Raw genomic sequence first — 17405 nt, 5'->3', positions numbered from 1 at the left:
GTTTCAGGCTGTGCTGGAAAGACTTAATATTAAATTAGAATTTATGTCTCTGCTTTCATCTAAAGAGCAAACCACATGGTGGAACTCTTATCCTTTGTCCACATTTTCGCCTTATTCTAATGTTAAGCACAGGGCAAGTCACCGAATATGGGATCAGAGCAGTCTTTTGCATGGCTCTACAAAACCATCTACATAGTATCCCAGAACATTCTCTCTCATCATCTGCTTTGAATTATTAGATAATCCGTGGTATCTAATATCACAGGTTCCACAGTGTCTCCTCACTTCTTTCTAACTTTAAAAAATCATGCCCAACTTTTAAAAATACCAAGTTGGAAGTCAGTGGGACTAATGTGGCATCTTATTGGTCTTTGAGGAATACCTCTGTAAAGGTTTGGTTAAATTATTTTCTATAGAAACTGTGTTTACTTGCCATGATGAATTCATTTAAGATGAGTCTCATCTCAAAAACTCCCCTCTGCTTTGTGCACCTGGCAGCACAGAGACCAAGAGCCATTAACTGAGAGCTCTTTTTGTATCTGTAGTTATTGTCATTTCCCAGCAATTTGTTTTTATCAACCTGTATTTCACATTCCTGTTATAAAAAAAGGTTTTATGTTAAGTAGTAATTGACAGTTGATGGGGATATTAAACTGTAATATAAAAAATATATTTAAAAAATATAAAAAACAGAAACATTTAGACATACAAAAAAAACTTAAAAGCTCCATGGGGCACAGCAGCAGTATAATTCTTGTTCTGTCTACACTGAGGCATAACCTGAATTGGAAAGCTTGAGAAATGGACAAAAGGTGAGTTAGGGATATACTTTAGGAAGTTAATGAAGTATCTGGAAGTTGAGATGACCAGATCTTAACAATGAAAATTAAAAATGAAGTTAAAACCAGGGAGCTGTTCCAAAAAGCACTTAAAACTATGTATGTCCAAGGACTTAAAAGTATAGAATCAGTGCAGCAAGGGAAACCAAAGTTGATTTGGATGGTTCAAACTAAGGTGCCTAGGAAGATGAGATCATTTAAGGAAAACTCATCAGTTTCAGGAGAAAGATGAGTTCAGTTGCAGACACAAGTTTGAGTAAAAGTGACACACAGAGCCCTGGAAATGTTCAAGCAGGGCTTGGAAATGGAGTCCTGGAAACTGGGAATGAAATCTTGTTTGGTGACAGAGGCTTGGAATCAAAAGTCATAATTGAACCTACTAAGAATGAAATAGGCCTCCAAATTAACCTTTCTTGCTAAAACTGGAGAAGAAAGACGAGCAAGTGAAAGAGAAAAGAAAGAGAGAGTGCAAGAATCAGGATTGTGGAGAGCTTCATGCAGCTGCTATTTAAAAATATTTTCACCAAATGCATGCAAATTACTGTGAGATACAAGTCTGGCCAGAAATTGAAATATTAGGGCATAACTTTAGTTGTCAGGTATCAGATTACTGAAAAGAGACAAATATCAAAATTTATTTTATTTCTATGATAGTTGAAAAAGAAAACTGAATCATTGAAAAAAGGCCAAAGAAAAGTTCAAAGCACCTCAATTTTAAATCCGGTTATATTTCTATGTGATTTTATATATTTTTATTTCTTAGTAATAATATTTTCTCATGGACTATCTTTTTCTATACATACAATGGTAAACAAGCGTGGTCTTTGCCTTCATAGAACTGAGAGTGTAGTGCAACAAGAACCCAGTTTTAAATACGCTAGTCTTACAGAGGATTTAGAGGGGTGGAGAAGGGAGCATGAATTAGGATAAAATACCTGAAAATTAAAGGAGAATTCATAGAGGACATCTTTCTTGTTGTCTTCTACTTCTGGCAAGGAACACATTTCATGCATGTTCCTGCTTTAGGAAGCATGGCCATGTGAGAAATCCATATAATTTTTCCAAGAAACTATATGCAAAGGTGGATATCAGTTTACCAGTTTTAAGTTTTCTTATCTTTGCATAAAAACAACTTTGCATGACTTAATTGGAAAAATGAAAAGACAAAATATATGTATAAAGATTATTCAATATTTTGTAAAGTCTTTAAGTTCTCCTCAAGCATTTGTTAATTACCTTCTAGTTTATCATTGATTTATTTTCAGTTAGTTAATATTTGGGGTGTAATTTAAAGGCTAAATTATTTTTGTCACTATAAGTGTATCCTTGTGCAGATAACTGCTTTACATGCAAGTAACTGCCTTTGACATCAAGGTTATACCATAAAGAAGGAAACAAATAATTATATGCAGTATATCATTAAAACTAAAACATGTCTGAACAATGCTTAGGCATTATTAGGTAGTGGGGTAGAAATTCCCTCGGAGTTACAGCCATTGATGTTTTGGAGTCTTGACTGTCACACAAGGTTCCTGATTAGCCATCGTACTGTAATCAGTATTATCAACTCTGGCTTATCATATTTGATTCCAATAATTAATAAATCCTTGTAGTTTACAAATTAAAATGATACAGAAACACAGACATTAAAAGCACTGCTTTCTCTTCATATTGTGCCACCATGATTTTGCACAAGTGTGTTTCTTTATTACGTAGCATAATTTTTACATTGCATGTAAGCACAGACTTGGAAGAAGAAACTCAGTGTTAAAAAAGTGCCAGATCCCTGTTTCAGCTCATTGGTTGGATAATTTCCACCATTGGCTAGAACATTATGCTCACAGTAAAATAATTCTCTCGAATGTTATACTTTTAATATACAATTAAATGTATTTATAAAATTTATTTGATAAGGAAATCCATGTTCCATAATAAGAAGGGAAATAAGCATGTGCTCTATAAACCTTAATGTATTCTCTACTTGAAAAGCATTAAGTAGAGAGCTCTCTTCCCTCAATGAAGGCAAAGATTTCGTGTTTATGTATGTCTCTGTGTTCCAGAAAAACACCACTTCTCACAAACAAGGTTGAGGTAATTAGCACGTGAAAGAGGCATTCTTTACATTACCAATGATAGTGGGTAATGTCAGCTTGCTAGAAGTTGATACCATAAGAAAATAAGATCTATTTTTCTTGTGTTTTTGGCAGAGCTGTCATGATTTTCTTTGTACTAAAACACTTTATAGGCCCAAGTTCTCAACCTGAAAGTTGTACTTTTATAAGGATAATTAATAATTGATTAAACAACTTCAGACAGAATTATTGCTGTGAGTCCAAAGGTTGTAAAACATTCAGTTTATGGTAATTTATCATTGATGGCAGGTTTAAAGGATATATGAAAGGCTTAATAAATACTCAGAAAATCTAGATTTTAAAAATATTTTCTGTGAAAGTAGTCTATTCCTGCTCTTTTAAAAATCTATTTATTCCTTCATCTTTGTTCCTAGCTCATGAGAAGCTATAAAACTTCCTCCCAGTTATCAGAACTCTACAGAAGTAGAAATCTTGATTCTCTTTGGTCAGCCCAACTTTTTGGAGTGGTCCATTTTTTTCCCTCAAAGCAAAGCCAGCAGCGTCCTGCCTGCTAACATCTCCCCTAGTGAATTTGCCATCATTTGGTCCAACCTTTAGCCTGAGTGGCACAAAACACAATTGAGGCCCCAAGTTAAGCAGCTTGATGTTAATGAAGTTGACACAATCAATCTATTAATTTACAGTGAGAAATGTAAATGTTAGAAGTCCTGGAATATTCATGTCTGTACAAGCATTTCCGCATTTCCTTCTTAATAATAATAGCAAATATTTTTGACTATTTATGTACCAAAGTCTATGCTGAGTGCTCTAGCAGGTAGCACAGTACATGGCATGTGGGTTTATTGAGTGTTGAGAATGAATGAACACATTTCTTATGTAATTCTTCCGTCCACCTATGCAGTAGACCAGTCAGCCTGTGACTGTAATGAATCCTGTCTCTGGATCACCACTTTCCAGCTGTGGACCTTAAGCAAACAACTTACCATTTCTGTTCCTTAGAACCCTCCTAAGGAGGGCAGACTAATACAGTACCTCCTCATGTGGGTGTTGTGAGAATTATGTGACATAATGGAATAAAGCACTTAGAATACCTCTCATTTGATAGATAGGGGAAATGAACCTTAATGAAACTTAGTGATTTGCCCAGGTTAGCACAGCTAGTAAATGGGGGAGCTGGAACTCAAACCTAGGTCTTTCACTCCAGAGCACGAGTCCTTCACCATTGTGCTATTGTCTCTCTCATATGCCAACTTATTCATGTCTTATAAGAAGCAGAAGAGCCAGGTATTTATGTTCTGCAGCCTTGCAGAAGGGCCAGAAAGCTTGAAGGCCATTGGCCCCTGGACATTTCTTCCTTAGACATTTCAGATGTTTGCCTCAGCTTGTCTACTATGCCTCTTGGCTGATCAGCACATTTTTGATTGTCAAATCCCCTTCCTATGATAAGATAATACATTTAGGTGATGTTAAAGCCTCACAACCTAGGAGTCATTCTGCCTCTTTAAGTTGCCTGTGTATGCCTTTACACTGACCATTGGCCAGAACCTAAGGCTCATTTCTCTGTTTCTCCTTTTTGGGCAAAACCTTATTGCACCCCCCATGTACTGACAAAATACCCTGCCTAGGTCTTGAATAGCATCAGAAGACCTTTGAGGGGTTTTGTTTCAGAGAAGCTCAACACAGGCCAGTGCCTTGGCCATCATCTTCTGTTAGATGAAGGAATTGTATACTTCTTTCAGCCTCCCTTTTGTTGTGTTATCAAATGGTGCTCAATTAACTTCCTATCTAGGGAATAACACGTGGGACAATCAGACATAAAATTTTACTGTATTTCTCTGTTCTTTCCTTCAGTTCGTTTAATTTCATTAACTATCACTAAATATTGTGAAAACACTTAAATATTATTCTAGCATTTGATAAATTTGTAATTCCATGGGGTCCAGTTTTAAGGTCTAGTCTAACTGCATTCTTCCAACATTTAGCTTGTATGCACAATCAGGTCCTTAATAAATACTTTTTTAAACTGTTATATTCTCATCTAGACCCAGAGTAATCCTTGATAGATTAAACATTCCAGCATTATGATTGTTCCTCCTATGGACAATGAGTTTACATTATTAACTTGACATTTTTTTTCATTATGCTTTTATTTTCACTTGCCATTTTATGTAATTGATGTGTTTCTGTCATAATAAAGAGGTCGATCCAAGAAGGGTTTCATATGCTGTTGGTCTCTACTTGGCAAATATAAGTAAACTGAAATGTCCTTTGAAAGGCATAGCTTGAGTATGTGGTAGTCTTGAAAATTCAGTGGAAGCTCCCTAATCTACTTTAAAGTCTTTAAATTTTACCCAAGTTAGAATTTTGCTGATACTCATTTCCTACAGCTCTACTGAGGAGTCATTGAACAGATGGAACACCGTGTTTCAGAGAACAAAAGTCCATGGAATTAAATTAGAGCTTGTAAACAAAAATAACTTTTAACTGAGTAGAAAGATAACCAAATAGTGACAATTACTTGACATTTGGGAATAGTCTACATGTTCAAGAGTTTGTATCCAAAGAATTACATTATGTTTTATGATGAAAAGCAGGAAAAGACAATCTAGACTATACTGTCCTTTCTTAAAATCCATTACACAAGAGAGACTTTTTATTTTAAAATATATATTTAAATGATCTTCTGTTGCTTTGAAATAGGATAAAAGACAGAATAGCCTTATGCCAAGTATCACACCATTGCAGTTTCTATTACATACTGAGATTTTAGTTGAGCTACAAAAACATATGGAAGAAATTCAGATGAAGTGGTTTGGAGTGATTTTGGAGTGAGTAGCTGTTTTGTCCCAATTTTATCACCTATGAATATGTAATATGGTGAATTTAGAATCAAAATTAGAAAGGTATTCTAAACATTTTAGGTCATAATCTTCAGAAAGATGATTTTTACAGAGATTTAAAAATGTGTTATTCTGAAGGTATTTTCCTCTGTCTAGTAGAGGAACCTATAGATGCATATGTATGTATGTATATAAATATATAGCTATTTTGTGAGGGGCAGCACCTGACAACCTCTTTGGACTAGACTGAACCAACACTGACCCTAACTGGATGTCCAGGTTATGATAAGTCAAGGAGATCTTCCAACAATTATCAGCCATAGAAACTAAGTTATCTGATTCTCGGTAGAGCAGCAGTCTTCTTGGAAAAATATTTGTACAATTGGGATTACCCAAAGATATTACAGGAAATCCATTTTCATAAACTCAGCTTCTGCATGTCTCTCCTAAATGCGATCAGCCTGGGCACTCGCCTGCATTGAAAACCGCAGGTCTCCGTGCAGCTTCTCCTTTCCCTACTCCTCTTCCTCAGTTGCCACTCTCTCATTTTAACAGAAAGGCATAGGTCTCCCTAGACATAATCACTATGAACCTTGCCTTGAGATGTTTAGACCTGAAATACTGAACAAAGAGATGTTGGAAAAACTCAGGGTTAATCAAGGCAGTATAACCCCCCTTGCATCCTCATTAAATGATGCATTCCAATAAAATTTTATTTCTGTGCTTTTTAAATATTTATAAACAGCTATCATAAATTTGTGCTTTCTAGCTCAATCACGTACTCCTGATAATTATGCCTTGATTACAAAGGGATTTCTGAACATTTAGTGCCTTAGTGTCTCAGGAAGTTTTTAAAATACATTTAATTTAAATTTCTAAACATGTTTTTGACACCAAAGTACAATGTAGTAATAAAACATATTTTGAAGCATAAATATTTAATTCACTAGAGTAAAATGAGAGAAATTTAGATGGAAATATAGTTTCAAAGGAAAAAGGGACTAATGTAAAGTTTCTAAATTATCAATGCATGTCTTATTCATGGATTTTTTTTCTTTGACGGTGGGATGAATTGCTATTACATTTGTATGCCATTAGTTTAAAGAAAGTAATATAGTCATTTCATTTTAAAATGGCCAATGTCTACACTATTATATTATTTACCACTATTTCATCTTGGAGTGGGAATAATACTCTTTGGAGGATATTCTTTTGTAGATGCATGAGTAAAAAAAAGTAAAGGCTACAGTTTCAAATCCAGTCCACCAGAGCGAACACAGTCACTCAGAGTTCAAGGTGTTCCCCTTAAGGCCAAGGACACAGGAACCATGGTGTAGAGAAACGTGGTCCAGCATTTGGCACAGGCAGCCAAGGGCGAAAATGGGTGGATGTCTAAGTGATTTAATTTCTCAATAGCATCACTTTGTTGGGATATGCAAGCTCAAGGTTTGTTATTGTTAAACTAGGTCAGGGAAGTAAAAGACAAAAAAGCTGAGATTTAGGGATTATAGCACGATTTGGCCTTGGAGCCCAATGGGAGCCAGCTCAGGACACTTGTTCTCCTAAATGAAACAGTCTCTGTTCTTACAATTCCCTCATTTTCTGTAAAAAGCTGTAAAGGCCAAATATGTGAGGTTTTTAGAAGTACCTGAAGACATACTCTGTGCATTATTACTCTGTCTTACATTTCAAAGGTGCTTATTTTGGATGGATGCCAAACTAATTCTTTCTGTAATAAAACACAACAAAAGATATTTCTTATCACAACACCTTCTGCTTCCTTCCATCAGTAGCCTTTATTCTAATTCTGTAATTGCTCTATTTGACAAAAAATAAAATCTGGCGGCATGTCTAAGCTCTGCTTGGTAATAATGAGCCATGATAACATTTTACTCTCAAGTAAGTTTCCCACAGTGAACTTTGTTGATTTTTAACAAATTTGGAAAAACGGTGAGTTTTATGTATCATTTTCTTAGAATATGAATGAAAATTAGGTTAAAGAGAGTTGAAGCCTACTAGCAAAGTATAGTTTTTAAAATAATCCTTCCTTTGAAAAAAGTATGAAATGTTGATGTGTATGCATACCTTTCTATATACTGCATTTCATTTAAAAACATGTATTATGGATACATTTGTATTAGTTGAAAAGTCCTTTAAAGAAAAATAGCCTAAATAATAGCCAAACATCTGAGGCCACTATTTAATCAGAAGAAGCAGAAAATTTCTGTAACTTTTTTCTTTAAAGAATAAACAAGTCAATTTTTTAAAAGCGGTTTTTTACACATTCTAGTGTATTTTATATTTGAGTATAAAATGTTTATGTAGCTGATTGTCTTGAATTCTTATGCCTGCAAAAAGGTAAAAGCAATGAGAATCTTATGGATGGGACTTATAAAAAAATTCCTACCTGTCCAGTTTTCTCCTAGAGCTTGTTAGAGAAGGGAAGGGGTGAATGTAAATGTGCTGAGAACATTTTTCATTGGGTCCTTTGGCCAGTCATGCATCCTTCAGATAACCCAACAAAAGGGAGGGATGGAGAGACCTCTCTTCTCAAAGCTGCTATTTCTCTTTTCCCTAAAAACCAAGCTTCTTCCAAATATAGGGCGCTTTTTTTTTTTTTGACATTTTATTACAAAGTGCTTCAAACATGTAAGAATGTTGAAAGAATTATATGGTCTATACCCATGTGCCCATCACTTATTTTATATACTTAACATTTAACTCTACTTGATTTGTCATATATCTCTCTCTACCCATCCATCAGACCATCTTTTTCTTTCTTTTTGGGGATACATGGTGTGGGTAAGTGACAAAGGAAGTTCTGTTAATGTCTAGTACAAATATTCTAATGTCCACACTTCTTGTTTGCATGCACTACTGAGCCAGAGCAGACCCTTTACAGTTTCCCCCAGGCATCTCCTGCTCCTGGTCTCATCCTGTCTGCCCCCCACCCTCCATGTGCCCAGACTCCATTCACACCAGACATCTCATCCGTCATGGGAACACACGTGGATGGTTGTGGCCTCCGTGTGTTTGAAAATTCTCTTCTTCCTTCTATGGAGAAGACCCATTTTCCCGACTCTTTGACTCTTATTTATCCTTCAAAGATCCTCCAGCTATCACCATTTTTCTCATGCCTCCAGACAATTAACACCTACTTCCAGTGGTGTGTTGGTAAATGTTTAACAACCTGTCCTTCCAGGGAAAAATACCCCTGGTTTATAGCATTTGCAGATTTCCATGGTATAAATCTTCTTCCCTACCTCTGATTTACGCTGCCCACATGTAGTTATTGTACATTGGGCTAAGAAGACATGTGCTCAGTATCCTCTCACTAGCTCAGAATCCAGCTCCATCACACCACTGCCACCGGCACTCTTGATACTTGTCACAGCCCATTGTCGCTGTTCACATGACCTCCTAAAGCAGAGACCATGTTTTATTTATATTTCTGTTGCTAGCAGTTAGCACAAGGCAGGCTCTCTAGGATAGGAGTCACAGGAACACTTAATGACCCAGTGATTTGGGTAGTAAGTTGTATTCTGTATAGCACTTTCTGCACACCTCTAATCAGGTAAAGCTGAGGACTGCATAGTGGGAGCTGAGTGAGTAGGCACTGAGTGGATGTCAGGCAGCATCTGGGGTGTGCGGCAGATACCCCGGGCCAGAAGGATCTCTCTTCTCCCTGGCCCTTGGCCCCCCCATCACTGTAACTCCCCTGCAGTTCCCGGGTCCCTTAGGGGCTGAAGTCCACCTACTGGGCATGTAGCACTCACTCAGGAGGGCTGTTCAGCACCGACACCTTTAAGACCTCATGGGAAGTCAGCATGCTGCTAACTGAAGGTCAGGAAGGACACATATTAAAGCAAATCTTTTTGGTTGTCCATTATCCTCCATCTGGAGAAAAATCACGCAGGGTTGCCCACATTCTAGAAATAGTAGCAAAATACCCCAGGCATAAAAGAAGATTAAAACTTAAAAGCTGAAAAGAGAAGCCCCAATAAAGAAGTGATCATTATTTAAATGAAAACAAAAATGAAATTTTACTTAAAATCACCAATTTTTTTAAACCATATGAAATACTGCCTTTCAGTTTTGCACTTTCAAGTTAAAATTACTGATCATATTATTTTTGATGAAAAATAGTTATGTTTTAATGTAAAAGGTATTTTACATGCCTTCATTCTTTAATATACTGAATTTTAATTGAGTTACTGGGGTACATTTCCACTACGTAAACAGAGCAAGTACCAAGAATGTTAAATATGACATTGTATATGCATGCTTCAGGTAGTAAAATTCTGAAGACCATGCATTTTTCCTCAATCTTTCTTTTGAATATGGACTATGAGGACTTGCAATGGATCATAAGTATTCAAAAAACAGTTTCAATGATCTCTGGAAAATACCAAAAGCCAGAATAGTAAATATACCAGGACATTCATATCTGAGCTTAATTCTATTCTGCTATAATTCAGCTCCTTTAAGAACAATTATATATTCATATATTTTATTTGGATACTGAAAATTTTCCTGAGGTTATAAATGTGCAATATGAGTTTAATTTTAATTTTGATTACTTGGGAAATATTGAAGGTAAGTCCCAGGGTGAAACCTTAAGAGATACTTGTTTTTAATGCCCCTTCTTACTTTTTTTAATATCAAGTTATTTGACTTTTTGAGTAAACATATTCTGATTTTATAATAAGGGCAGTAGAACCTCTTACTTCCCGGTTATTAAGAAATTTAAAAAGAGTTGGCATTTTTTCATTAGAAAAAGTTAAGATATGCTGTGTATCACCATTTGTTGGGAGCACAACTATGAATTTGTACCATAGAATACCTGTTCAGAAAATGTTCTCCAGTAGGTCAACTGACCTGAAAAACTCAGGCTCTGAGTGTCAAAATCTTCATCTTACATTTAAAATTCTGTGTTTATTTGAGCATTTTTCTGAGCATCAGCTAATACTGAGCTGAGAAGGATGGGTCTACATAATTTATTTTTAGTTCTTTGCTTTTCTTTGCTCTGATTATGGTTTTTGCAAGTCATTATTGAAATTATTTTGCAAGATTATCCTTTTTATATATTTTTCGCTTATTTTATGTTTTCCCTTCTCATTTCTCTTATATATTTATATAGAATTTTATTTCTAGACATTTAATTACTTCTTGCTGCTTTTCTTGTGTTTATAAATCTAGTCACCATTTTTGGACTTGCTCACACTTTTAGAGACTGCTCACACTTTCCATTCTGTGTGTCTGTTGGATGGATTTTATGACCTGGTCACACTGCTTGTTGGAGAGTTAAGCTAAGTTTTCCTCACTTAGCACATTATGACCTCTTCGTGGACTGGGGAATAGTAAACAGAGTAGTAATAGCACAATGTTAGCAAGCAGCATTTAACTAATAACTGAGAAAATGTATATAGAAAAACCACCTTAAGATTAATGGCTATCACTTTTTTTTTTCATAGCAAATTACCTAAACACCAAGCACAGAAACTTCAGACTTTTAGATGGGCTGCAGGACAGGATTTATTGCATAAAGAATCTGCTTGCAAACCACAGATAATAAATATTGTTAGAAACTCAGAATAAAGAAAGCTTGAGGCAGAAATCCTATATACATCTCATCTTCCCCTCCATGTAGTACAATCCAAGGAACCAAGAATAAATGAAAATCCCTGGTTCCACTTGATATCTGAAAGACTTGATTGGAGAATGGCTTTCTTCCAATGGATTTAAGTTTACTCATTTGTGGGCAGACTAGCTGGCAGTAGTAAGTCCTGCCAATCAGATGTGTTGAGAGATAACCTGCCACAAAAGAGTAAGAAACGGCCAAAGTATGGGCTGTTTGAGGGCTTTCAGAGAGATGAGAGGAAGGCCAGCTAACTGGTACACACCTTCTGGTACCAGCCATGAGCATGTGAGGATGGGTGTCCCTTGGTATCGCCTCTGACAAAGTAGCCCACTCAGCCCGCTGTGTTATTGGGGTGGAGAGAAAAGCAGAGGTCTTTCCTCTAGCCATTTCAAAATTGTGTCACTGTTGGTGTGAGTTTTCTTTCTACAGAAATGCTAGAGTGTTTATTAATTGTTTGATCCTTATCAAACAACGAAATTCCAAATCACATTATTAAAGGCTAAGAGAAGCAGCAGAAATCTTTCCCTCCAAAAGGGCAGAAAGCTTATTTTTATCATGGATTAGAAGTCCAAAACTTACACCAGTTACCATCTGTGCACTGCAATATCTTAACAAATTATAGGATTTAAACTGTTCATTTGGATTAGGAACATTTCTAGTTGAAAATTATATTTTGTTGTATTTTTATTAGTGGCAGTAGAATGAGAAAAACAGTCTGAAAAGTCCCATATAATAAATATATAAAAAGGACATCTTATCCCTTTTTGCTTGGATTATAAAATTCTATGATTTGCATTTCTCTAAATACAATTAAAGGAAAAGTCACTGACTACTCCCTCTTTAAAAGAACTTTTGAAAAAGCATTTTCCTAAAGTAGTCTTCTCCCCATGGAGACCAGAAAGGAGTAGAAGCTCCGCGGACGCACTTTATTCTTCCTGCCAATGCAGCCATCCTTGTATAAACAGGAAAAGGGGACTCAATTACAAGAGAAGGGTAGGAACCTACCCTCTCTGCTCAGTGATTTTTTTTTTCAGTTATCTACCCACCTGCCCTTGGAAATCTCAAAAGTTGCTTCTTGGCATTTTGGGGGCCTCTCGAGAATCATATCCAAGTATCAATGGTGACATGCATAGGTTTTTAAAGTTGATGTACAGATAAACTCTCTTAAAGGTGGGGAAGAAAAACTGGTTTTGCTTACTACAGTCTGTGATATATGTAAATTTGTAAAATGATTACAGTTAGGAAAAAAGTCACTGACTACCCAACTCTCTCCTTAATACACAGGAGCAACAGCTGCAGCCCGGAAAGAGGTGATAAGGAACAAGATCCGAGCAATAGGCAAAATGGCCCGAGTGTTCTCAGTGCTCAGGTGGGATCATTCCTCCTCTATTTCTGTTTTGAGTTTGATAATGTGTGACTTAATAATATTTTAATACTTTAATCTGCTAATTTAAATACTTTACTAGAAACCATTTGCTTTTCATTACTCATTTTTTTAAAAATTTTATGTGAAACTGTTCCTCTCTCAGTCAAATTTTAAATATACTAAATCATTTCTGTAGAGAAAACCTCTAAATGGACTGTTTCATATTTTATCCCTCTATTTGCTGCCTGACTTTAAAACATTTATTTCACAATAGTTTGAACATGTAGTGAAATAGGAAAGCTATTATAATCCTTTTTATTTTTTATTCTGGCTCTGTGGTAAAAGATGAATTTTTCAGATGCATTTTGTTAGGTTTGTAGGAAATGAACATGAACTGCAAACCTTGTTATTTTATGTTTAATTTCCATGTAGACCATGAATCATGTTATTATGAAGCCTGAATTTATTTTAAAAACAAGTATTTTATTGAAGATGATTGCACTTTTCTTTACTTTATGCAATTATCTATTTCTAGATAGTACAAATTAACTATATTTCTTTTCAAAAAACTACTTTAAAATATGGCATGTTTAGATATCTTAGGCATGTATATAGTCAATTCACAATTAGACATGAACAAGCGGAAATAGTCCATCTACATATTGCATAATCTCATAACTTAATTTTAGCCAAATTTTTGCCTCAACTCAGAATACCCTGGCTCTTTCGATCTTTCTCTTGCTATTTCTATTATACTCCTAATAGAGCCACTTCAGTAACTAAATGACTTGATGCCACAAGTAGGGAAACATGAGGATGAAAATCATTATCATCCTTTCTCAGAGACACCAAATCAAAGTCAGTCATAGCTCTGCGATGGCCAGCCAAACCCTGAGAAGTCATATTGAAACTGAAAAGAGTGTATAGCTGCTCCCTACATCCTAGTGAATGAGGCTGCCTTTGCTCTAATGCTTTACATTCCTACCTGAATTTTCAGGACTCATTCATTCATTCTACAATAAATGTAATACATTTTAAAGCACTGATTATACATTAAGAAAAAATAAAGCAATACAGGGGAAAGCAAGTAGGAAATGAGGTACTTAATTTACTATGTGCTCAAACAAAGAACTCTCTGAATAATGGCATTAAGCAAGTGTGGACATGACCTTCATGAACATATGGGATAAGAGCGTTTAAGACAAAGGGAATAGCAAGTGCAAAAATCCTTCAGTCGAAACAAGTTCAGCAGTTTGAGGACTAGCAAGAAGGCCATTGTGGCTAGAAAAATGTCTTATGGGAGCAAAGGGATATAGGAAGATCCTAAGCTCAACTGTTAAGTCTGCATAGCTTACTTATTATCATGCTTCACATTATCAACAAACACTTAAGACTTTTTCTTTCTGAAGTTTCTGTGAGAAGTAAAACAGTTCCAAAATTTCTGTGTGAAAATACATTTAGGTAAAGAAGAAACCTTTCTTAACATAAAAACTTGTTTCCATCTATGATAGTCTTTAATCCATGAAGAGGTAGGGGCAATGCTATAGAATCACAAATAGGTCTTAAAATTAGAAAGTCCTTCCTGTCTCCTGCCTATGGGTACAGAAGTTATAATTATTCCCAACTAAGAAATGGTCCAGTTGAGCCCAGTGATGGTCAGTGATTTGAATAAGATTCTTCATATTGACAGAAAATAAAAACAAGGTATATTTTACTGCTTTCTTATAATAAATGCATCTGTAGCAAATCTGCAGAATACAGAGGCATCATATCCAGAGAAAAGTAGTTAAACTTAGTAAGTAATGACTGAATATTAAATGTGCTATATACTATGTTAGGCAAAATGGATACCAAGTTGTAATGACATACATGTAGACAATAAATGAATATAAGACAATGAATGTGTGCTAAATGCATGAAATGATGCTGTACTGTGGAAGAGAACAGGAAGGAGTCCTTGTATTTCATGAAAGGAATGTTCATGGAGAGGTTGGCCTTGGAGGAGTGCTGTGAGGAGCAGGCTGGATTCTGTCGGGTGGGGAGTGTGGGGAAGGCTTGCCTGGGAGCAGAGAGTCATCAACAGTGCTGGTAAGGCGCAGGCATGTTGTCTGGGATTCACCAATCAAATGAATGCGCATATGAATTCTGTTTCAGAATGAGCACAAGGAGGAAGCAGCGGGTGGGGCCGGCAAAATCAGTTCTCCGTCGGGTGTGGAATCCGAGGGGCCAACAGAAGAACTTCTTTCTCAGCATTCTGGGGACTAATCACACAGCATCAGCATGAGCTTAGGTGTGGCCTTGAGCAGCAGTGGCAGCATTTCCCAGAGCAGATTCTGCAGGGTGAATGGGCGCTAGTATTTGTCTTGGTTGCAGAGCATTCAAGTCTGGATCTCTGGTCTGTGAATGCTCTAATAATACATCTCTTGACTACTAAAATTAGCCGAAATAGGCTCTTTTGTTTGCTCCAAGAATCCTGACCTATCCAGGGGGTGATGAGGGAGAGGAAATAGTCTAAGAATATTCCACAGAGACACTAACCTATGTGATGAAGAGAATGATAGCGCTGTTATTAGGAAAGACGAAGTATTTCTCCATTTATATATCTAACAGGTATTTATTGGGAAGACCATGAAAACTTGAATGATGGCACATTTTCCTCTGGGATGCTGAGGCAGTTAGAAATTCTGCCACTGGTGCTTCAGAGAGAAATAAAGGTTAGAAATGCAGATATGGAAGCAAACAGATGGAAGTGGTGTAAGTGGGTGGTCTCACTAGGGGAGAGAGTGAGATAGGGAGGAAAGACGAGAGTCCTCTGAGTAGTGTTTTCCCGTGGAAATATAATGTAAGCCACATTTGTAATATTATATTTTCTAGAAGCCATAGTAAAAGAGTGGAAAGAAACAAGTGAAATTAATTTTAGTAATGTATTCTATTGAACACGTATCTCTAAGTTTATGGCTTCAACATGTAGTCAGTATAAAACTTACCAAAGAGATATTTTACAGTCTTATGTTCTTACTAAGTCTTTGGAATCCAGTATTTGTAGCACATCTCAAGTGGGTAGGAGCCACACATGGCTGGAGCTACTGTGTTAAAAAGCCCAGGTCTGGGCCCAGAGGGACCTCAGCCAAGAGACTGAAGCCGGAAACAAAGTGTTAGACGTGGGTGAAGACTCTTTCAGGAAGCGGGGCATGACTGTCGGTTGGAAATACAACAGAGGTGCCCATTTGAGTAAGAACTCAGCAGAAATGGTTGGAATTGAGGAATGGAGAAGCTGCCAGAAACCCCTGAGAGCTTGGATTTTGTGTGGAGCAGGAGTGACGAACAGAATATAGAGAAATGGAGAATGTAGTGAGTGAAAGCGGGCAAAGGAGCATGGAAGCCTGATGTTGAATATGAATGCAAAGGGAAAAATATGTTCTTTTTTTTTAGTTACCCCAATTTTTCCAAACCCATATGTTAGCATTTAAGGTATTTTGTCTTTATGCACCTCTATTGGTTTATCACCAAAAGCCTCAAAAGGTTGAAGTCCCTGCATGAAGGAAACCGTGATTAACTCACCATCTCAAACCTAGTATTTTAGAGTAAACACTGCAGTAACAGGTACAAAAATCTAACATGTGGATGAACTCTGCCTCTCTGCGTTCTGTTTTCCTTTTACTCATTCTTCTAGTGAATGGTTTTTTAATGTGGACCATGTAGAGGTGCTGTGCTGGTCTAGGTCCTGCGGATGCAGCAGGGAGCAAAGGAACCAGAAACACCCCCCCCTGCTCACATGGAGCTTCTCTAGCCAGGGTGGGATGTAGTGGGCAGTGGAGCTCCAAGGAGACCAAGGAAACAAACTGTATAGTTTTTCAGGTGTGATAAGTGCATCAGGTAAAAACTATAGGCAAGGGGAGATTGGGAGTACTGAAAGGGAATCTGAGGCTAAATAGCATTCTCAAGGAAGTCCTCACTCAGTAAGGAGATGCTTGAGCAGAGATTCGAAGGCAGGGAGGCAGTGAGCCATGCAGATAACTGGAGACCATGACAAAGCAAGCACAGAGCCAAGGTGGCATGTGCTGGGTGTGTCTGAGGAGCAGCACCAAGGGGAATAGACATGGGGAAGCATGTCATCTGAGAGATGGGTAACAATGGGAGAGGGTGGGCTGGGAGCTCATTTTTTAAGGCTCTGGTCAAACCTTCTAAAGACTTGCCTCTCACCCTTAATGAGAGGAGAAGCAACTGGAGAGTTTTTAATAGAGAAGTGACAAGATCTGCATAGGTATTAAAAGGCTCAGACTGGCTGCTACACTTGGGAAGATGTGGGAGGTAGGGGAACAAGGGTGGATCAGAGACACCAGTTAAGGCAGAACAGTCTAGGTGCAAGATGCTGGTGGTGAGTGAAAGAAATCAGTGACCAAAGGCTACATGTTGTATGACTCCATTTGTATGAAATGCCCAGAAGGAGCAAATCTACAGAAAGTATGTTAGTGGTTACATAAAGATAAAAGAAATAGGGAATGACCCATAAAGGACACAGAATTTCTTTTTGGGATGATGAAAATCTTTTAAAATTGATGATGGTGATGGTTTCAAAACTCTGTTAGTATACTCAAAACCATTGATATAAATCTTATACTGGAC

The 17405-nt window shown here is 36.8% G+C and overlaps 1 protein-coding gene across 2 annotated transcripts in view; it reads left to right on the top strand.

Moving 5' to 3' along the window:
• PPP3CA (protein phosphatase 3 catalytic subunit alpha) overlaps window positions 1-17405 on the top strand; it is a 297778-nt gene that overhangs the window by 270418 nt on the left and 9955 nt on the right. For both annotated transcript variants that reach the window (XM_036879171.2, XM_036879172.2), the window contains exon 11: window positions 12698-12782. In XM_036879171.2, coding sequence (XP_036735066.2) covers window positions 12698-12782 — 85 coding nt within the window. The remainder of the gene's footprint in view (window positions 1-12697; window positions 12783-17405) is intronic.

This window comes from Manis pentadactyla, chromosome 5, assembly GCF_030020395.1.
Source record: "Manis pentadactyla isolate mManPen7 chromosome 5, mManPen7.hap1, whole genome shotgun sequence".
NCBI lineage: Eukaryota > Metazoa > Chordata > Mammalia > Pholidota > Manidae > Manis > Manis pentadactyla.
Note: the sequence above shows the minus strand (reverse complement) of the source record. Positions and strands in the feature narration are given on the sequence as shown.